Below are 23,282 nucleotides of genomic sequence, written 5' to 3'. Positions count from 1 at the left end.
TTTAAAATTGAGAATATTGATTTTACATGTCAGTGTATATATATTTTTTATGTAAAATCATTTTAAAAACTCAAAAACTAATAAAATAAAATTGAAATTATTTGAAGTCAGTAAAATCATGATTTTAATAACGTTTTTATGTTTTCATTTGAAATATAAATACCACCTCCCTTGAAAAAGAAACAAACCCTATCTCTTCCTGGAAAATATTGCTGCAGCCGCCCCTCATCTTTCACCGTTTGATGAAATATTGATACTATGTTAAAGGGTGTTAGACACTGCGTACTTTTTAAATCATTTTAATATTATTTTAATGTATTAAAAAAAAAAAAAAACATTACACTTTTAAACTGAAATAATAGCCTCACCAACGTCGGCCTTCCAGCCCCCATCTCCTTGTCTTTGGATACCCGCATCAGTTTCAGTTGAGTTGAGCAAGAATTTAGAGAGGGAAAGGGAATGGCAGAAACAAAAATTGTGTTTTACAGTAGAACCAGCTGCTATTCTACTGTAAGCCCATTTCCTTTGCTTCTACATTTGAATCTGATCATTCTTGGTTCCTTTACTCTCTTTTTTTTGTATCAGCTATTGTTTGGAAAAGAAACCACCATGGATATATTACTGAAGCTACTATCTTCTTAAACTTTGTCTGGGGTGTTTTAGATCTCAATAAACCATTAACAAGTGACTATTCTTCTTTTGGTGTAAGATATTTTAACCCGACTGATCTCCTCTTAATCTTGCACACAGCTGCTCATTGTCCAAGAACAGAGACAAGGTAGCAAGCTTGGTTGGCATAATTTGCTCCAAATCTGCTCTCAAAGCTGCTAGAGTTTTCAAAAACCATGGCGTAACAAGCACCGATCGAAGAAATCAAGCTTTTGGTTGACGTAATTTTCTTCTACATCATCTCTACTTCAACATCTCGGTGAGTTTTTCATAGATTTCACTTCTTTCTAGTTTCTATTTGTTTGTTGGAAAATATTTTTTTTTTTAGAAAGTGAATTTCGAGAAATTGAATTCCAGAAAAATAAATTATTTTCTGATGTTTGGTAGTATAATGAAAAATAAATTAGAAAACATTTTTCAGTACTTAGTTATGTCATGGAAAATGAGCTGGAAAATAACATATTAATATTTTATTTTTTTTAAGTTTATTAAAATAATGAGAAACAAATCTTACAAATTAAAAAGTTGAATGATAATGAAATTGAAAAAAAATATAATTTCATAAATTATCTCAAATAAAATAAATAATAATCAAAATAATAGAGATCAAATCTAAAAAATAAAAAAAATAAAAGATGAAGAAATTAAAATAATAATAATTAACATTTCATAAATTACTTCAAATAAAATAAGTAACAATCAAAAGAATGAGAATCAAATTTGATAGATAAAAAATTTCAATAAAAAAATGATAAGGAAAAAGCAAATAACAATTATAAAAATAAGGACCAAAGTTAATATAAAAATTAAATTTTAAGAGATGAAATTGAAAAATAAATATTCAAAACAAAATATATATAGCAATCAAAAGTTTGAGGATCAAATTTGATATAATTAACAAATAATATGACATTTCTAAATTTTTTATAACTTCTGGAAAGTGTTTTCCGCCCAAATTTTTCAGGAAAACACTTTCATAGAAACAAAGCCAAATTTTTCTTTGACTGGAAAGTGTTTTCCGTTGACCAACTTTCTTAATAGCAAACAAATATAGAAAAGTTTGAAAAATGATTTCCTGAAAACCACTTTTCAAGAAATAAACATAGCCTTAGCTCTTGTAATTTTGGAGTGGATTTAGGTTTTGGCGGTTCTTAAGTAATTGTGATGATAAATTGTTGCACTAACATGGGTTTCAACATGGGTTTCAAGTAATCTCTGCATATGAACTGAAATTAAATGGTTTTGTTAATTTTTTTCTTGGAAAGATCCTTGTTTTTTCATTTAGTTTGTGGGTTGTTTGTGTTTCTTGCTTAACCTTACTGTAGTGTGTTTGACCCGTTAATTGTCCATCTTGTAGATCTTTTTCTTTTTCTATTATCATTATTAATGTTTTGGATTACACCTGTTGTTTATGGTGTTTTTTGAGTTGATGGTTTCTTCTGCTTGCATATTTAAAGGATTAAAGGTTTCTATTAGGTTTTTGAACTTCATTAGAAGCAAATTTAACAAGGTAAAGTTTGAATTTATAGCACAAAGATAAAATTAAAGAGAAAATTAAGAGAAAAATCATCAAATTTAAAATAAAAAAAGCATGTCTTTTCTAAAATTTGCATGAAAGGTACACTTTTGTCCAAATATTCTTCATTGACTTCTATTTTAATCTTTTTAGTTATAATATTGTAGTTTTTTGACCAATTAAAGGTTTATTAGAGGTTATATATATATATATATATATATTATGTTTATGGGTTGTTTATTTATTTATTTTAGGTGAAAAAAGATTTGAAGATGTGTTTTTTTTTTAATCCAAGAGGTTGGGACTCGACTTTTCAGCAATCTCTGGTTTTGTTCTGTCTTTAGAGTTCCATTGTTAAAGACAAGTTGTTTTATTAAAAACAAAATAGATGGATGACTAATCCTCCACCCATTTTAAAAAAAAAAGGTCAAGCAAGCATGTCTGCCCATGCGATTCTAGCGTTCTTTGTTATAGGTTAGGTGTGCTGGCCCATACAAGCCAAGGCAGTTGACCACTTTTTTTTTCCGGTTTTATGTTTTTTTCTTCTATTTTAATAAGATTTCTTTAAAATAAATTAATTAAAAATATATTGAAGATTTTATTTTAATTAACCCCATCTTACTTTTACTTACTTCTTGAATAATATTATAAATCTTTTTGTACAACCATTCATGATAGTTTTTAGTTTTTTTTTTAATTTTATTCGTTGACTTTTTCCACATGTTTTTTTTTATCTCAAAGACAGTATGCATATGTATATATGTCAGCTATATCAACCAATGCAACGTCCAGCAAATTAAGTACAGTACAGAACCACTCAAGATTTTACCTTCTGGCTTGAAGTCAAGTTGGAATAGGTGGTGTGAGACTGAGTAGAATTAGGTATCAGGGACGAAGGCCACAAATGAAAAAAACTAATTGCCACCACCAAACTGGGCAGCTAAAAGTTGTCTCCAGAAAAATAAAGTAGGCAAATGATGTATGCAATCCCCAGAATGGACTCTGAAGTCGGAAGGCCGGCAATAACCTCTTTTAAGCACATTTGGAACTTCAGTAGCCTATTTTAAGTAGCACAAAATTGAGAACAGGAACAATTTATGATGACCAACAATCTTTTTTTTTTTGTTTTACCTTGGCAGCATCCTCAGGGTTGTTCTTCACTGGTGCATAAGCAAGCCATGTATCCATCACCTAAACAGACACATAAAAACTGAGTGGATCTTAATTGTTCTTCGATTTATACTACTTTCAAAGTTAGAAACAAAACAAATAATCAACAAAGCTTAAGGAAATCCTCCTCATTAACCAACGTTTTTCATGCAAACCAGAAGCATATAATCTTAACACAAATATCCGCCAAAGAGGTGAGGATATTCCAGGGTCTTTTTTTTATATAGCAACATAATATGGATTCTAAGTATTTCTACTCACGTTCTGAAAGGGCATGATCAAAACATATGCAATAACCATTGAGGCATACCATTCATTAAGAAAGCCACTTGAATAAAGAAGTGAATGTACATCACCATGCCCATGGAGTTTTGTCTACAGCAACAAGAAAAAGGTTAAGAGGACACATGAGGAAGACATGTGACTCTTCTTCCCCTTCTGTAATTACGATGTTTTTGTGTGCATGGTTTACGGGAAAGCAAGAGAGTAAAGGAAGATATTTTACTGTTTGTGAAGACGAAAACCTATGTATTTTCTTTGACTAAAAGTCCACGTGCTTGTTATATTTAAGGTCTTCCCTGAAGTTTAGACAATTTTTCCTTTGTAAACGGTGTGTTTTGTTACTGTTCCTCTTGGATTAATTAAGGTTTATTAGTTTCTTCTTATTTATTTTAAATTTTTTTTTGTGAAAAACTGGGATTTCTTGTTTGTTTTTATTGGTCAACTGGTTGTGTTTTTTGATGCTCGTCTTTTTCATGAAAACAAGGGGGTTTAATAAGTTGATATATATATGTATTTAGCAAAGAACTTTTTTTTTTTTTGGTGTGGGGGGGTTAATGGGATCTATTAAAAGAAAAGGGTTGGGAGTAGTTCCAGATGTTAAAGGGTTTGATTGCATGCATGATGAGAGGTTGAATCGGAGGTTGAGGAGAAGGAATAGTGGCACTCAAAGTTTCAAGGTCAATTTGAATGGAAAAGGCAACATTTGTAAAGACATTATGGCTCTGAAGAGCAGCCATGAAAGTGTTTGTATTCAAAAGGATGGCCCTGACAGCCATTTTCATTGTGAAGATTACGTGAAGTTTTATGATGATTTAGTTAGAGGTCTTTTTGTTGATATTGATGCTTGTCTTGACTTCAACTCTTCTTCATCCCAACAAAGATACAGCGGTGGTAAATGTATTGAGTCGCCAACAAATGCACCCAAGAGTAGTAGCTATATTATACTAGATGATGATGACAACATTGAGGTTGACATAGCAAGAAGTTTTTAAAGGATTTAGATGAAGGGCTGTATGTTGATAGTGATTGTGATGCTTGTGTGGATATTAAGACTTCTTTATCCAAGAAAAGAAATGGTGATAGGTTAACTGATAAAGGTGATGTCAATGTTGACCTTGTTAATGAACTTGTAGAGAATAATATTGGTGGTAATGGGGCTATGGATGGTGTTGATTTGGATACTAGGTCCATTGATGGTGATGCTACTCCTTTTTCTCTGGCTGATGGTTTTGCTAGTCTTGGTAGAGATAATGCTAGGGTTGGAGATAATGATATTGTTGATGATGGGCATCTCAATAATGGCATTGTTGGTGAAGAAGCAGGGGATGATGGTAATAGTGCAGATGATGGGTCTCTAGGTGATGGTGCTGATAATGATGAAGATCCTGACTATAAGATGTTCTGGGATAATTATAGACAGGATGTGAAATCATGTGTTCTTGAGATTTCATTGATGAATGAGATATCAATAACTGTTAGTTCTGCTTCACAAGATGGGGCATATGATCGGTGTCACATTGAGAAACCAGACACTGAGAGAGACTGTCCAAAGAGCATGAACACAGGAACTAGGAAATTGTTGAAGATTGATCCGATAAGCGAGAGAATGGAAGCTCCGAGAAAATTGGGGGATGTTCCAGCAAGGGAAAGGAAGGTTTCAGTGGTGAAAGCAAGATGAAAAAGGAATATGTGAATCCTATTTCGTGCAGAGCAGATGGACGTGCTTGCAAGGCCTAGTCTAGGAGCTCTTGGCGCTACTAATTGCAAGCGCAAACACGAGATGAAATTGGATATGGCCCAAACAGTATTGAGGGATGTCCCATCCAAAGAAAAAAAGGTTTCGGCAGTTGAAAGCAATTTGAACGTGGAAGCTGTGGATCATACCTCTTCTAGAGCAATTGAATGTGCAAGTAAAAGGTCTAGTCCAGGAGTTCTTGGTTTGACTAATTCCAAGCACAAACACAAGGTGAAATTGACGATGGTGAATCATAGAACAGAAAATCAAAGAAAATCAGGGGCTGTTCCATCCACAGAAAGAAAGGTTTCGGCAGTTATAAGCAAGGCGAGAAAGGAATCTATGTACATGCAAGGAAATGGCATAGTCAAGAAGCTATTGGTTTGAAATTTTGAATATTTGCAAGCGCAAACGCAAGATGCATTTGGATATGGAGAATTGTAGGATGGAAACTCAAAGAAAAATGAAGGGTCTTTCAGCCAAGGGGGAATTCGGCTGTTGAAAGGGAATTCAAAAGGCAGTCCTTGAATGCAGTTCCATGTATGCAAGTAAAAAGCCTAGCCACAAGCTCCTAGTTCAACAAATTGCAAACACAAATGTGAGATGAATCTGGATATGGTGGATCATAGTAACCAATTGTTTTTGAATTTTTGCAAAAAAGATGGTGGGTATGTGGTATTTGCACCTCAAAAGTGGAAAAGGAGTTTTATATGAAGAGGGTGAACAGAGTTCATCTGATTCTGAGGTGATTGTCACGGACACCACTCAATTTTTTGATGGAAATGATACTCCATTTGTGACTTCAAAAGGATGCATTTTAGAGGTAATGCATCTTTTCCTGCTCCAATCCTTTCTTTTCTTTATGTGTCATTTTGTCTGCTATAAAATTATTCATGTTATCACAATTCTAACAGCTGAAATTAATATGCTTTCCATGTTCTATTTATGATTGGCAAATGAGGGATGAGGATTGGAGGGACAATGGAGTTTCTGGTAAATTTAGAGAGGAACTAAATAAAATTCTTGAAAAGCCTTATAACGAAAGGGAGTATGGTGATCTTTGGCAGATGTAGACTTGTGGAGTGGGTCTAGAAGATTTGAAACTAAAGCTATTGGCAAATCTTATGTTGATCATCATGCAGGTGATGTTATCATCAGCAATGTTTTTCACAGTCTACAAATGCATGAAATCTGCATTTGAGTTTGTGCAACTCTCTTCGTTACTATCCTCAGCATTTATGCATGATTAGCTCGTGGAGATAAGCCATGAGGAAGAAACTGTATTCAAACATACCAAGTCACAACTTCATACATTTGTCTGGCCACCCTATCTGTATCTTGTGATTATACATCCTGCAGCTGACCATCGTTGTTAAATAGAATGCGTGGTTTCCCCATGCTGAAATTCAGCACCCTTGCATTCATGTTGTATTTGATTTCTCCATCATATAGCAGCTTCCTTATGTAGTGTTCTATATCTGAACCAATCAGCCGCAGTGTGTATTCTGTCAATGGGGCACCCTGTTTCCACATCATACGTTAGTGTTCAGCAAGGCATAACAGGGTTCCACTAGATCACCCTAGACTGAACTTTACAGAACGTATTTTCCTTTAAGATTGATATAGATGGTGGGTAGTTCCTATGTTCCCTAGTATCCTTTGCTTCAGAGTTGCTTGTGGTAAAAAAACAAAATGCAATGGGTATGCTTCAGAGGTATTGGTGCTGTTGGATGGAGATCATGTGTTAATCCTGTGGACTAGAGGCCTGTTAGCAGTTGGCACAGATGATTTGCAAGGTGAAATAAGGTGATTTCAGTCCTCAAGTTGAAGCCGAAAAGAAGTTTGAACTTGCTGTTGTCTGGGATGGCTTTTTGATGCGGTTGGGATGATAAAGAGAGAGAGAGAGAGAGAGATTGTTATATCACTAGAGGTACCACTTTGGATTGGCACTCTCTTTGATTAAGTCCCGTTTGGTGTTTGGTATTGCAGTGTGAATATGCCTTTAAAATGATAAAAATATTATTTTAACGTATTTTGAATTAAAAATATTTTAAGATTAGTTGGCAGAATTACCTCGTAGTGATCCACAAGCTCTTGGAAGTAGGAGTAAACCTTGTAGCAAGTCTCATCTGTCCAAACGAACTCATCTGTAGGATCGAGGATAAGGGTGAGCTTATCCGTCTGAGTTTGATCGAACTCACAGGTTTCTGGGTCAATGTAAGCAGCATAGATCCTCACGTGCCGTGTGACGCTACTGAGCCACTGCCCTCCATATTCCCTGCCCATGTTCTTGCTCTTTACGTTCACTTGTGGTTCCACTGGTCTTGGTTGTACTGGTTGCTTCACTTTCTCTTCTTCTTGCGCATTCACTTCTTGTGATTCTTGGACTTCAGCTTGCTCCTGAGGTGAAACGGAGATTACGCGTCTCATTTTCAGTTCTCTTCTGCCTCCAAGCCAACCCAGCATGGAGAACTTTGCACAAGCCATGTAAGAGGAAGATGCTGCCATTGCTAAATCCAATGCCACTATTGCATTCGGTAATAGCAATCAAACTCAATGAGCTCTTTGTTTGCTAGCTTCTCTGAGAATTGCTTTCCAGTCCATTTATTTTCTGGATAAGATAGGACTTATTTTATTGAAGCTACCAAGGTCTGTGTGGTGAAGAAAAGCAGAAAATTGGCTGCCACAAATTAAGCTGCAGCAAGCACTCTCTTGTATTTCTATTTATTTTCCTCTATTTCTAGACTTTTTTGCCCCCTAAACTGTACTTGTACTTTAATGAATTAGAAACACTCTTGTCCATCTTCGTCATTTTCTTGGACGTTCAAAACAATTTAATTGATATGTTTTTATCTTTTTCCTGGCCTGAAAATGCCCGTCTCTCAAAGAATATTACCAATAACTTGCATATCGCACGGCACTTGGCTCTGCCGGAGGAGAACTGGGATGGCTTCCCAATTCCCATCGGTCTTCCAGTCAGGCAGAGCCAGGATAGTTTTTGTTATTTCTGTCATAAAATTTTTATTTTTTTATGTTTTAATCCTTTGAGAGAGGAAAGATAAGATTATTGAGGGGAGAAAAAAGAGTTTGTAGTCGGTCACATTTCAATAATATAAAAAAAATATCAATTTTGATATTGATGAATTTATTTTCTACTCTAGGCCCTCGTACATATATAATCCTCTTTAAATAATTAAAATGATGTTTCAAATATCATTTTCTCCCATCATATTTTTTTCAATAAGATAAGGGATTTTTATGGTTATATTTTTAATTGTTTTTTTATAATTATACATGAAACTAATATGCATAATATTTTTTAAAAAATAGACATGAATATTCAATAAGAATAAAATATATTTTTTTATTTTTTGTTGTTGATTTTTTAAGTTGTTTTGTACCATTAATTATTCTTTTATTTTTCATACAATCACGTAAAAATAATCAATCGGGATATTATTTTTTATTTCTTTGTTGAAAATTGATTCACATGTTATGATATGTTTTTATATAAAAAACCATACTTATAATAAGTAAAAAACATTTTTCATGGAAATAAAATAAATAACAAAAAGAGAGTTTTGCTCAAACAAATACATCTTTTCCTTCTAAATTTAAATTATTAGAATTCCTATAGATTCCTATTTTATTTGCTTTAAGTTTTTATTAAAAAATACATGCTATTGATTAAAAAAATAATTCATGGCTTTGTCAAATAAAAAAAATGCATAAATAAAAGAAGAGAATTTTGAATGAGAAATACATTTTGTATTCAATAATTTATATCATTAAAATTATTTCATGTGTTTTTCAAAGTCGTCATTAAAGTTAATTTTGAAAATGGTCCTACAACTCAGACGTGCAAAAAAAGGACCTAGAATATCTCTATACAAATATGAAATTTTTGGAACAGCGAGGGCTCCCCTTGCTTTCCAGCAATTAAATTTGAAAAAGATTCACGACTCATTCAAGCTCGTGCAAGTTCAACTTCGGAGCCATGCCTACACACAGGGCCATAGCTTCTTAAGCACAGCACAACACTTTCAAGTTTCAACCTCCATGGGGATAACGGTTGTATTGTTGGACCAAAAGAACATGGAAAGAACAGCATTAGAGAAATTGGGAAGACAAACACGCCCCACCTCATTCTTTGTAGTTCAAAAGCTTGGCTGCATCATTTCATTAATGAATTATTACACTGTATTATGTACACAACGGAAGCCACAAAATGCATTCCTATAAATAAATAAACTATATATGAAAAAAGAAATTAAAAGATGAGAAAACAGAAGGATTTGCCATTGATATTCCTGTTCCGAATAGAAAACTAACAAATACCCCATGCACAGGCACAGAAGGTTACAAGCTCATCAAAATCAGTGTAACCTCATGAAAATCATTTCCCTATCGACCATTCTATTGCTCAATGAAGGATCAGAATATGCTAAAACCTGATCTACCTTATGTACAATTGACTTCATAAATCGCACAAACTCGGTGCTTCACATTTGAGCTACCAGTGATCTTAGCGTCAGATGTTCATTATACGGACAGGTTTAATTAGCTCATCAAGATCACCTAATTGCAATTCCAAAGGATCACTATCACCAAGTGCTGTGTGCTCATCTGCTGGAATGGTATTTTCTACCACTTCATCAATAACATCAAGGCTGATATAATCAGCAATGCTTCCTTTGAAAGAAATAGCATCATTATCTAGCACATTGAGTTTTCCAGGCACTGGATTTCTCAGCTCAGTAGTGCTGGCGTGCATCAAACCAAAATATCGCCCTTGAGCATTGTTATCTCGAGATCGCTTGCTTTTCTTTTCCTTGCTTCGGTTCTTAGGATGATGTAGCTTGCATTTGGATCCTTGAGGACAGGATCCTGTTGCTTCATAGGTGGGGCAGACGTAGCTGTGCTTCTTCAGACACTGTATAGCAGAGTTATATTGCATTTACACTTACAGCTTGTGTGAAGTATGTGCGCGGAGAGGGGGGGAGGGGGGAGAGAGAGTTATCAAGCATTAAAAAAAAAAAAAAACAACAACAACAGATCTCTCTAAGAGATCATCATAAATAATATCAAGCAAATATTCTAAAAACTTGTTTATCCCAAAGCCTAATCAATTGGATAATCTTACAGCAATGGCCAGGAACAGCTTGTGTCAGCCTGTAGTTTTGAGGAAAGGAAGATCAGGTTGATGGGCAGACCTAAAGATAAAATCACATGAAGTGCAACCATCTAAGCAGTGTGATTTGGTTTTTGATTGAACAACTCTTGGTTAAGGGATACAAGATGAACACTGAGCTTTGAGTTTTGGTTCCTTAGCTCACACAGCACCATGGTCATTGCTCACAATATGGTGATGTCAAATGTCTTCGCTTAATGTTTGTGCCGAGCATGGTTGTAAGGGTACCAGAGGTTTTATCCATAATTTAAAAAGGTCAGTTTAAGAAAAGCTATTCTGTTAGATGCCAGGGTTTTGACAGTTCAGCATGATTGGTATCACGACATCTGTTACCAGAAAAAGAAAAAACAGATGATAATGGTTATTAGAGGGGCTTTATCACTGGGTGTTTAAGGGTAAATGGAGAGCATCTCATCTCGTAGCAATGGGCTGAATATTGTTTTAATGTCCCTGTAATCTTACTGCATGCAGTAATGTAAATCATTTTAGCAGCAACTGGCACATGTTTTTCTCCTCTGAACGAAATAGAACTACTTATTCATCAAAAGTCAAACAATAACAAGAAGTTACTTGAATTTAAAGAATATGCCAATACCTCATTCACATCGGCACAATAGCCCCTGAGAAATCCTTCGCAGATAGAAGCATTAGGATTGACGCGCACATGTCTATAAGGGCAGTCTTTATTGGTGCAAAGGCCTGCCAGAAAATTTCTCACATTCCTGCATTATCACCAATAGGTTATACAAAAGCATAATAGAAGGGGGAAGGGAGGAGCACCTTGCAAAAAGTAAGAACAATCAGGCATCCTTTCCGGAATGACCTGCAAAAGAAACAAAATCAAGGTGGAATGTCAACAAAAGCAAATCAGCCATTTGAAACAGGGACGTTAAGTTCTTTTGACTGGATCTTCTATCAACCTTATGAGTCAATTTGCATTCAGGATTGAAACATAAACCATTCAGAAACTTTGTGCAGACTGCAATTTTGGAGGAATCATGAATGAAGGGACATTTTCCATCATCTTTGTTGCATTTCCCAAATCTTGAGAAAAACTGACAGTACTTTCTCTTTCTAGCCAATCGTGATCTTGCGGTGTGCAAACTCCATCGAACTTTTTCACTGGCCAAAATGCGAGTTCGCTTCTTGGGATCTCTTATAAGCTGGTTACCATTGCCAATTCGCACATATCTGCCAGTTTTGGTAAAAAACAAATTGTGATCAGCCACTTTTATAACCCAGTAACCCAAACCATAAACTACAAATTTCTAACAGATCAGCAGTTTACAATATACTAATTTCACCAGAAATTAAAGTTATGCAAAACAATGTAAACAAAGACGTACTCATCTTTCCCAATCATTAATCTCCTCGGAACATATGACTTCTTGGCATCCTTTTCTTTTTGAAGGGCCCCAGAGCATGATGATTCATCACCTACAAATCATTTTCTTCGCTTATTAAACACCAATTTGGTGGCATAGACCAAGTTAATAATGCCCAAAGCAAAAAATAACTACAGGCATCCAAAGCCCAAAGTGTAGATAAAATCAATTTCTATTTCAAACAACGAACCTAAAACATGAACAACGAAAAGATCAATAAAGGACCACCTGATATCCTCTGAAGAGTCCGCTTTGAAGAGTCCATTTTGTAGCGAACTAAGCCAACACGAAAAATGCGTTCTCCTGCAAAAAATTGTAAGTTCAATTCCCACTATATTACACAAAATAATCATTAAAGCATTCACAGATGTCTCCATTTGCAAGAAACTTTTCAATTCCATTATATTACACTTCAACAAACACCAGAACCACTGCATATTCGGTGCAGCTCCATACTATGAGCTAACTTACGAGAAGAACTGTTTCTACTCTTTGTTGGAGAAGCAACATGGGCAGCACCTCTCCGTTCTCTGTTCTTCCTCTCTACCGCAGCAACAGCCAAGGTAGCTTCCTGCATAGAAGCAGAAAGGAAAATTATTGAGAGTGATGAAACCCTTGCATTTGCAAAGTGAACATAAGTAGACTTCAAAGCTGTTAAAATAGGAAAAAAAAATAAAAATTTTGCCTCTGTCATCCATCCAGCCCAACTGACCTCATTAGCTTTCTTTGAGTACCTATCAATGGATTTTGACCATTTTAAACTAGACCCACCAAAACTTAATACCTTGGATTTTCGAAGTGAAAATCCATGTTTTGACCTTGTGTAAACTGTATTCCTCTTTCTCAACAGTAGCAGTTTCCTGCTAAAAAAGATTAAGAAATTTTTATATTTTTTGCAAAGGTACACATCAGATAAACTGAAATAAGCTGCAGAAACATAAAGGAAAACACCACAGGCCATTGTATTGTACCCAATTGAGGATAAGGAACTATGATTTGAAATTGAAGATGGTTTTGGCAAGAAACTTCTCCAATACGTAGCTCTTTTCCAGGGAAACAAATGAGACAAGACCTTCCCATAATGCAATGAATCACCATCATTCTTTGATAACTGTGCACCATGCAGTGTCCAGACCAAAGAGAACTTAGAAGGTTTACGGGTCTTTGTCAAGACTGCAAACGGATAGCCAACTTCAGTTTCTTTTATAATGAATATTGTCATGCCAAAATAAAATGATCAAAAACTCTATTCCAACAATATCTGCAAATTAATCCACTGGGAGCAAATTATGACTTTAATCCACTATACTTAACTTGCAGAAACACACCAATACATATGTTTAGAGGGGAAAATACAGAACTGCTACAGCTGAAATTAAAAATGAGAATGCAAGATACGGAAAGAATGTCTATGCTTAATAAATAGTTGCGTTCATAAGCAGAGGCCATTTAACAATTAATGTTAGCTAGAGCTGCTACAAAATGATGAAAAGCTATCCCAACATTTCCAAATTATACTCAGGGAGTAAGCTATGATTTTGTCCACCGTGGGCTACAGGTGATCATAGTAACAATTAGTTGACTTGCAGAAAACAAATGAATTTTGAAAAAATTTTGCTACAACTGACATTATAAAATAGATATAAAAAAGTTGTGAAAAGAATGTCTATGCTTAATAAAAAGTACCATTCATAAGCACAGGCCATTCAACAATCAAGTTTTAGCTAGGACTTCAATTTCCATATAATGTTTAAAGGATATTAGAATACTTGGGATCTTCAAACTGTTCAATTTCTAGTATAAGATAACAACCCACATATATTTTGTTTTAGAGAGAACAAAAAAAGAAGATGATTCCAAAACAGTTTTTGAAACTGAAGTTCGGACTAACTTGATTACATTAGGTAAGTACTCCAGCATGCCACATCCAAACGAGGGGTGATCGCTGGACCAAAGAATCCATGATGTGTGACATGCACAGACAAATTTATTATCTTCTTACTGAAAATCAGTGCATAGAAATTAAATTATTCCAATTATTTTGCCAGTTCATTCCTAGATATATGATACAAGCAGCAGGATTGCCTGAACTCCAGCCTCTCGTCCCTAAAACTGGATCCCAACTTTATCTCTTCATATGGATTCTGGAAATTAATACAATACATGTGTATGAGACTTCATCTACCAGCCATGTCCTTGGCCTAGATGCAATCAATTTAAAAAATGGCTCATACCAAGCGCTCTCAATTTTCCCCCCTCGGAGTAACTAAACCAATAGCTTAGGCAAGAACACATAGAACAGAAACACTGGAATGTGGAGAAGAACATAAGGTGAAAGATTTTTATCTAAAACAGAACCTAAGGTGAGAAACATATATTTCTATCTTCTATACATCAACAATAACAATAGTCAATAAAAGCTGCTCTGCAGCTGTTACACTGAGCATGCCAAGTGCTTAGATGCTCATGCTAATATAGAATCTCACCACTCTAATCCAGAGATGTCTTTAGCTCTGAACCAGGACTACGTGAACCCACCCCTTAAAAAATGGTTTCAAGGATGACTATGATAGGATACAATACCTAAAATGTTCCTGTGTTGAAAGTGCTATCAAAATGATAAATGTATAACCGTTGCAAGATACATAAGCCATGTAATCAACCAGTTTATTTAGATTGATGCTCACAAGGATTAGAATGTGTGCAAGAAATAAGTTAATCAAACACACCTTTACGCAGTCGTCGCTTACTAAAATTTCCGCTGAAAAAAGAGTAAAGAGCAGTTTGTCCCTCTGAATTCAAACTTTCATCAGGGATGCTGGTTGTCTGCTTGACCTGACTTTCCAGTGAAGTCCTAATTAGCTGATTTCTCCTCCTCTTGTAATAGCTATCAGATGATGATGTGTTACAGGCATTTTGTACAGAAGATGCACATGGATTTGAAGTTGCAACCAACTGATTTGATTTTCTCTTAACATATGTTAGGTTCTTGACATTTGCCAAAACTACCTTATTATCTTCATTTAGATCACCATTACATTCCAAATTATTAATTTGGCTATTTTGAGTTATTGGAGATTCTGAAATTTTCAACAAATTGTCAGAAGACTTTGGAACATCATTGCTTTCCATAAATTCTGCTGGGGCTGTTGCAGTTTCAGTAGAAAGAGAGTGAAGATGCTCAGCTAATGGGGAAGATACCCGAACCCCCAAAGCGTTAGTTGCCTGATTTGGTATTTTAGGGACACTAGATAGAGGTGGTGTTTTCGGTCTCTCACAAGAAGCATTCATGCCTCCTTTTCTCACAACATCAAGCGGATCCACAATATCAATTCTACTGTCAGAGCCAGTACTCTTCTTTGGTTCATTAGTACCAGAAGAGTTGAGCTGATATACAGAAGAACTCAAACCATGAGGATCCGGGGATCGAGCAACTGAAATAGGTTTTCTAACAAGACTGTTACCCTTGCGAATGTAAGAGGTGCTCTGGAGCTTATCAGTTTTCCTAGGAAATTGCATTTGTGCATGAACAGTGCTCGAGAATGCCTTTTTTGCTGGTGGAGCAGAATCAGAAGAACTATCAGTTCGATGCCATGTTTGAGTTTTTGAGTTGCGAGATGAAGAAGCTGTACTCTTTGAAGCAGTAAAAACAAAAGATGAGCGACCTGGATAAATCTCAGATACAGCACAATTAGTCTGGTTCTTCCTTCCATATAATTGCCCACTCACAGCATTCTGCGTCCGAGTTGTTATTTTGGAATCCTGTGATGGAAAATGCCCTGTCCTTCGAGCCAACAGCCGATCACCTTCTACTGCATGATCTGATTTTAAAACAATTTTACCACTCTGTGAACTTGTTGTACATATAGATGAGTTAGAACCAACATTAATTGCAGGCCTCTCAGCTAGAATTTTATCATGATACCCATGAACCTTTTCAACTGGATTTTTGCTCAATGATGTGCCCAGGACATCAGGCAAGGTTTCTGGAAAACCCCTATCAGACAGTGTCTCAGGTACAAACGCCATAAGTTCCTCACTTGAATTGATAGTAGAAACTCCAAAGCCATCTTCAAATGAAGATAGGTTGTTTGACATACAAGGCGAATTGTTCTTCACACCATGAAAATCACTATCCTCCACATCTATACGTGGCAATTTTTCAGTCAAGACCTGTGTCTGAAGTTTTGAAGGGATTTGGCACGGATCAATCCCACCGTCAATAACAACTTGCTCCTCTGCAGCATTAATGTCCATTTTGTCTCCCTCACCAGCATCAACATCCATAGAGTCATTTGGATTGCTACTTCCAACCACAACTGGAGTAGCATTTATGATGTCCTTGCCTCCCAATACAACTAGATCACGGGATGTCACTTTTGTAACCGCCAGTTCCTCAACAGCGAAATGAGATTTAACATCTTTTTGACCATCATCTTCAAATGCATCATCTTTGACTGCAGCCACCGTGTGCTCTCCTGCTGAACAATTTTCAAGCGATGCAGCGATCCGCTTCTGTGCAGGCAGAAAGTCAGAAGTACACAGAAAATCCATATCAGACACTACAGCTTCCTCTTCTGGCAGTGTTTGACCATCACCAGAATTGGAGGGCACTTCCATACCTGATGTAGAGTTACCTGCAAATACAGTTCCCTCGTCAGCGTCAGATTCTTGTGGAGAATTCAATTCCAGTTGAGGAGCAGAGAACTTTCTGTTCTTTTCATTCCTTGGTGAAACATTACTAGGACCAACATCATCACTCCTCCTGACAGAATCCTTACCCGCTGAAACATCTGTTAAACTGCCCTCATGAAGGACACTGACGATATTACAAGATTGTGAGCCAACATCCACAAATTGAAAACCAGAAAATGTACACTCAGCTGTAGCACTGTCTTCAAAACATAATCTCAAGGTTTTATCCACCCAATGTGCAGTGGTACTGGTGACCATATTTGCAGGATCCAAATGCATGTAAGATACATCTGTCCTTGACAAATCTAACTGAGGAATTTCAATTTTTTTATCATTCTTCGTAATGTCAGTTGCATCCTCGTCACTGCCACCTGCAGAAACCTTGGTATCTAGAGAACCTCCGATGGAAGCAATCTCCAATGTTTTAGTAACCCCATCTTGAGATAGCTGCTCACTAAAATCATCACCAGTTCCATGGACAGAAATATTAATTTCTTCTGAATTGGTACAGCAGCTGGGAGAAACCAAAATGGCCCCTACTCCCTGATTGGGTCGTATGACATCATTCTGAATTCCTGTTTCCCCTGAAATAGATACAGAGAAACTTCTATTGTTTACTACAGGGAAACTAGCACCCTGAAGTAGATCAGTGATGCCATTCTCAGCTGATGGACTACCTAGATTTCTGCAGGGCTCCTTGCAACCAACATCAGATGCCCCCGCGTCAAAAACTGTAATTCTCTCTTGTGAGTTCATTGAAGCAGTATCTAACCCCATCAAAGGCATACAAGTATTCATAGGACCTTCATGAATTATTGTTTTCTCTGAACTTAATGAACCAAAATCAGTATTGCCTTCCATATAATCCAAAACTTTGAGAGATCCCCTCAAAGCATTGTCCTCAAACAAGCAAGAATCTCCATTCTGACAAGGCTGCTTGCTGACATCTTCAACACCACCAATATCGGATCTAAATGTTTCATCTAGTGCTTTCTTTAAACTGTTTTCAGTATCTGCAATAGCACGCAAGCCTTTGTCACAATCACCATTTATAAAACTCTCAACAAATTTGGTTTCTTCGTGATTTGAAAAGCCTGAGGGAGAAGCTGAGCGGCTCTTATTTCCATTGATATTAAATACAAATAAATTACCAGAATCTGCACCAGCGCCAACCAGCCCTGATTCCATAAACTTATCAAATCTCTCCACCTTGTCATTCGTAGGCATCGCTGTAGCTTCATTTGGACAAGGCTGTGGATCAACAATGTCAGCCACAGTAGCAGCCTTGTCAGGGTCGATGGGTTCAGTTGGATTATAGGCAAAGCTATCAGCTTTCACAGGTTCATCACAAGTTTTTGTTGGCTGTGAACTTGATAAAGTTGACTTATGGTTTACAACTTTCTTCACTACTCTCTTAACAACTTTTTTCTTCTTTCCACCCTTGAGTGAAGATGTTTTACCAGAAACAAGATTGGTTCCGCTTCTAAGGGACACAGTCCTCTTCATAGGCAGTGAGCTACTATCTCGCACATTAGTAATACCAGAAGCTGTAACTACCTCTTTAGACTTCTTTAGCTCCTTGTTGGAACTGGACGTTTTATTTGCAACACTTGCAGCTTCGTCCAATCCCAATGCAACCTTGTTGAGTTTATGCATTGACGAATTCAAACTATCCATATCCTTAGCAGGGACCAACACTTTCCTAACTTTTCTATTCCTAGGTGTCAAATTCATTTCAGAAGCACCTGCAGAACTTAAAGTCGGCGTCAAAATTGCCTTGGCTACCAACGAATTAGACTTAAAAGAAACATCAAGCTCTACTGGGCTTCTCTCTCTTGCTCCCTCTACCATCCCACGATCTGCATGCAAGACCTTATCTTTATCTTTGCCTCTTAAAAAACCGGATTCCTGATGTTTACCTCTAAAAGGACTAGATTTAGTATAATCAGCATAACTCGAATAATGCACTCTCTTATCCTCTCTATTCCTATAACTAGGCTTTTGAAGCCTAAGTAGAGCACTCTTTTTCTGTAACTGCTTCCTTGGAGTCCTATTAAACTCATAACTACCCTCTCTACTTCTTTTACCACCATTCCTTTCCAACTCCAAATTCCCGTCTCTAATCCTATAATGCTCACGTTTCCCAGCAAGAATCCTATTTTCACCATCACCAATCTCGTTACTCCCCAACTCAATCAATGAATCACGCGATTCGCCCATAACCTCTCTGTCATGAACCCACCTCTGGTTGGCACTCCCCTTCTCATGATAATCATAATTCAAACGGCGCCTATTCTCATAATTCCCTGAATTCGACTTGAAACCCTTCAGTTGATTCGAAACAGTTCGGAAAACACTAGAAGAAGATCTATCAGAATTAGATCCAAATTCACCACGACGACGACGATGCTCACTCTCACCATCAGTCACAACATTACGGTCCTGAACCAATCTAGAGTTAGGATTAGGATCACCTTCCAATTCATGCCTGGTTTGCATATGATCATCACGCAAAAACGTAAAATCGGGTCGGGGTTCATGGACACAGTGATCGAACTCGGGTAAACGACGCGGCGGTTGACGGTCATCGTACAATTGATGAGAAACCCAAGGCAATTGAGTTGAGTGAGGAAGGTCATGGTGCGATCGCTGGTGGTTATAGTTATCGTGAATTTGGGGATGATTTGGGCTAGGGTTATAGGAGAAATGGGGGTTACGCGGGGAGAATTGTGGGAATGACGGTGGAGGAGGAGGTGTTTGTGGCGGCGGAGGCGGTTCAAGAAAGTTGGAATGGTGGTGGAAATTAAGGTTATTAGGGTAACGAGGAGAAGGGGTAGGAGAAGAGTGTTTAGCGTACTTTGTGTAGTGGAAATAGGAAGATGGAGGAGTCATAGCGGTGGTGGCTATTGTTCGATCTTTGCTCTTTCTGGATGCGCGCGCGTTTGGATCATATTTATGATACTCCATGACAAGCTTTGTTTCTATGAATGGAGGAACACACGACGAGAGTGTGGCCTGCCCTCCCCTGCCATGTCTTTTGTTTCCCAATCGCAGCCAGCTGTTGTGGTTATGTCGTTTCACTCGTTTTGTTTTGTTACTTTTGTATTGGTGTTGGAGCCAAGTTTCTCAACTTCTTTTAGATTCAGTTTGTTTACTAAAAATAATTTTTAAAAAAAAATAAATTTTAAAAAAATAAATTATAAAAAAGTAAATTATTTTTTAACATTTAATAGTGTAATAAAAAATAAGTTGAAAAATACTTTCTAGTATTTGGTTATGTCATGGAAAATGAATTAAAAAATAACTTATTAATGTTTTATTTTTCCTAAGTTTATTAAAATAATAAGAAACAAATCTTACAAATTAAAAAATTGAATGAGAATAATATTGAAAAAAAATATAATTTCATAAATTATCTCAAATAAAATAAACAATAATCAAAATAATAGAGATCAAATCTAAAAATAAAAAAAATAAAAGATGAAGAAATTAAAATAATAATAATTAACATTTCATAAATTATTTCAAATAAAATAAATAACAATCAAAAGAATGAGGACCAAATTTGATAGATAAAAAATTTCAATAAAAAAATAATAAGAAAAAAGCAAATAACAATTATAAAAATGAGAACCAAAGTTAATATAAAAATTAAATTTTAAGAGATGAAATTGAAAAATAAATATTCAAAACAAAATATATATAGCAATCAAAAGTTTGAGGACCAAATTTAATATAATCAATAAATAATATGACATTTCTAAATTTTTCATAACTTCCGGAAAGTGTTTTCCGTCCAAATTTTTCAGGAAAACACTTTCCTGAAAACCAAGCCAAATTTTTCTTTGACTGGAAAGTGTTTTCCGTTGACCAACTTTTCTAATGGTAAACAAACACGGGAAAGTTTGAAAAGTAGTTTCCCGAAAACCATTTTTCAGGAAACAAACATAGCCTAGGTTGGAGTTTCGTTTCTTCAATTAAAATAATATACTTTGGTTTTGAACGCGAAGCTGTTTGCGCGTTTGGGAATGTTGTTTAAAATTTAATTTTTTTTATTAAAGATTATTTTTTTGTGTTTTCAGAGTTAATCTCAAAAATAATTTTAAAAAAATAAAAAATATATTATTTTGAAGTATTTATAAGCAAAAAACATTTTGAACCGCAACTGCTACCACATCTCAAATAGGTTCTAGTTAACGCCGTGGTCCAACTTTTTATTTTCATAAAAAATATTAAAAATATTTAAGATATAAGAGCATTAGATCTAGCTGTAACACTGGATTTAAGAAAATTAGAACCCGACGTCGAATCCATTAGTCTTGGATCCTGACGCCAAACCCAAGAGAATTGGGTCCTGACGCCGGACCCATTAGCTTGGACCCATTAACTTTGAGTCCTAACGCCGGACCCAATAGAATATTATTTGGACGCAAGACTCGTTACCCTTGGATCTTGACCCGAGACCTAAGAGAATTGAGTCCTGAAGCAGGACCCATTAGCCTTGGGTCCTGACGCAGGACCCAAGAGAATTAGGACCGGACACGGGACCCATTAGCCTTAGATCCGGACATCGGACCTAAGAGAATTGGGTTCGGACACCAAACTCATTACCTCTTGATGTCGGACACAAGAGAATTGGGTCCTAACGCAGGACTTGCTAGCCTTAGGTCCTAACAACTAACCCAGGCGAATTGGATCCTCATGTCGTACCCAAGAGAATTAGGTAGTGGTGTATGACTCATTACCCTTGGGTCCTAACACAGGACCCAAGAGAATTAGGACCATACGCCGGACCCATCAGCCTTGGGTCCGAACGCGGACCCAAGAGAATTGGGTTTTGAAGCCGGACCCATTAGCCTTGAATCCTGACACCGGACCCATTAGCCTTAGGTCCTAACGCTGAATCCACTAGCCTTGGTCCAGACACGAACGCATTTCCTATGGGTCTGGACGACAGACCCAACAACCTTTGGTTCAAACACTGGACCCCAGATCATTGGGTCAAGCGGGGTTGTAAAACACAAGTGATTTTGGTTTGTGCCCCTGACACACCCAAGCAACTTGGGTTAGACGCCCCTTTCTAGCCCTAATTTTCTTAGGTTTGAAAGGAGATGTCTGAGCCAAGTTAATAATAATAATAATAATTGATTTTATCCTTAAAATCAAATCTATATTTTTTTCCGATAATAATATTTATTTTAATTTTAATAATATTAATGAATTTAATAATATTAATAATAATATTTAACTTGCCTGTCCAAGTTCTTATATTTTTTTAATTTAAAAAAAAACATTTATGGTTTTTCTTCTATGGTAATAATAACTTTTAAAAAAAATTACCAATGATAATAAAAATAACAATAATAATAATAATAATTCTTAATTTTACCAATCAAATCAAATCTATTATTGTTTTTCAATATTAATAATATTTATTATAAATTTATTATTATATTAATAATATTAATTATAATCAAAATAATAATATTTATAATAAAAATAATGATATTTAATTATAATAAAAATCATAATATTTATAACACAAATAATAATATTTATCATATTAATAATATTATTAAACTTATCTTATCCAAGTTTTTATAGTAATAATTTTTTAAAATAAAAATTATTAATAATAATAATAACTTGTTAATAAAAAAAATTATTAACGATAATAATTTTTCAAACAGAACCTTAATAACCTCTTCATCGTCTATTTTTTCCTTCTTTTTTAGAGTTAGGTACTTCAATTATACTGTGTTTGTTTCTGTTTTTCTATTTGTTGTGGGCTACAACCTTCCACGGCAAAGAACGCAAGAGTGTTTTGCTTTAACTCCATCTCTAAATACAAAAGCAGCAGCAAAAATAAACATTGTATAGCCGGAGATCAATCTCAAGAGAGATTAGATTATCCAACAATGATTATAATTACTGGTTTGCCAGTGAAAGCAAGTGCAGGACTAACCTGATTGCTAATTCATTAACCTAATTTTATAGAAGGCTACTTTAAATATCAACATTTGAGAGAGACAATTGAATTTATGAGGCCTAATAGTTAGTAATAACCCTTTGATAGAATGAAAACCATCAGTTAGTATACAGCTAAGAACCAATCCTGATGCTGAAACCTGGAATACATGGATGAATTAACTTCCAATGCCAAAAGGGTGATGAGAGTCAAGAGGGAATTTTTAGACCTAACTGCGTTGGATAGAAATTTGCCAGTAATAGAGGTTTTCTTCCAACTTTATCTGTTACAATTGTGCTAAGGGTGGTAACACAACTTGCAAGATAATTGTTTTTTCAACCAACTCCTATTGGACTAAGACGTTTAGATTTCTTGAAGATGACAGGGTTATTGAAAGAAACATGAAAAATGGCATAGATTATGGTTCCAAGACTAGGAGAAAATCTTGAAATATTGCAGAATTTCAAATAATAGAGCACCAATAAGGAAAAATGGCAGAGATTATGGTTCCAACTTCCAGGACTAGGAGAAAATCTTGAAATATTGCAGAATTTCAAAAAATAGAGCACCAGTAAGGAATCTAGAAATTCTAAAACCCCATTAATTCCTCCAGATTATTGAAAGACCATCAATCCTACTCCTATATATATGATCAAATAGGTAAAAAGTTG

General features: G+C 35.7%; 2 protein-coding genes across 9 annotated transcripts; both read right to left on the bottom strand.

Moving 5' to 3' along the window:
• Positions 1–2,938: 2,938 nt before the first annotated feature.
• Positions 2,939–8,057, bottom strand: LOC7469178 (NAD(P)H-quinone oxidoreductase subunit M, chloroplastic). 2 transcript variants are annotated; one of them, XM_052452697.1, is made up of 3 exons: positions 7,446–8,057; positions 6,667–6,893; positions 2,939–3,376 (listed from the first exon to the last, which is right to left on the bottom strand). In XM_052452697.1, the coding sequence occupies exons 1-2, from the start codon at positions 7,878–7,880 to the stop codon at positions 6,717–6,719; spliced, it is 612 nt and encodes a 203-aa protein (XP_052308657.1). In that variant the 5' UTR covers positions 7,881–8,057; the 3' UTR covers positions 2,939–3,376; positions 6,667–6,716. The 2 variants fall into 2 exon arrangements, with proteins under 2 accessions (XP_052308657.1, XP_002306657.2); XM_002306621.4 differs by lacking the exon at positions 2,939–3,376 and having other exon boundaries at positions 6,640–6,893; positions 7,446–7,880.
• A 1,593-nt stretch (positions 8,058–9,650) lies between these two features.
• LOC18099604 (uncharacterized) lies at positions 9,651–19,705 on the bottom strand. 7 transcript variants are annotated; one of them, XM_024601341.2, is made up of 10 exons: positions 14,678–19,703; positions 12,920–13,121; positions 12,733–12,808; positions 12,420–12,519; positions 12,177–12,251; positions 11,910–12,000; positions 11,484–11,754; positions 11,344–11,386; positions 11,159–11,262; positions 9,651–10,305 (listed from the first exon to the last, which is right to left on the bottom strand). In XM_024601341.2, the coding sequence occupies exons 1-10, from the start codon at positions 19,608–19,610 to the stop codon at positions 9,904–9,906; spliced, it is 6,297 nt and encodes a 2,098-aa protein (XP_024457109.2). In that variant the 5' UTR covers positions 19,611–19,703; the 3' UTR covers positions 9,651–9,903. The 7 variants fall into 7 exon arrangements, 6 of the variants coding, with proteins under 6 accessions (XP_024457109.2, XP_024457106.2, XP_024457108.2 ...); XM_024601338.2 differs by having other exon boundaries at positions 12,661–12,811; positions 14,678–19,702; XM_024601340.2 differs by having other exon boundaries at positions 12,733–12,811; positions 14,678–19,702.
• Positions 19,706–23,282: the final 3,577 nt, after the last annotated feature.

The sequence above is a fragment of the Populus trichocarpa genome, chromosome 5 (assembly GCF_000002775.5).
Source record: "Populus trichocarpa isolate Nisqually-1 chromosome 5, P.trichocarpa_v4.1, whole genome shotgun sequence".
NCBI classification, from domain to species: domain Eukaryota; kingdom Viridiplantae; phylum Streptophyta; class Magnoliopsida; order Malpighiales; family Salicaceae; genus Populus; species Populus trichocarpa.
Note: the sequence above shows the minus strand (reverse complement) of the source record. Positions and strands in the feature narration are given on the sequence as shown.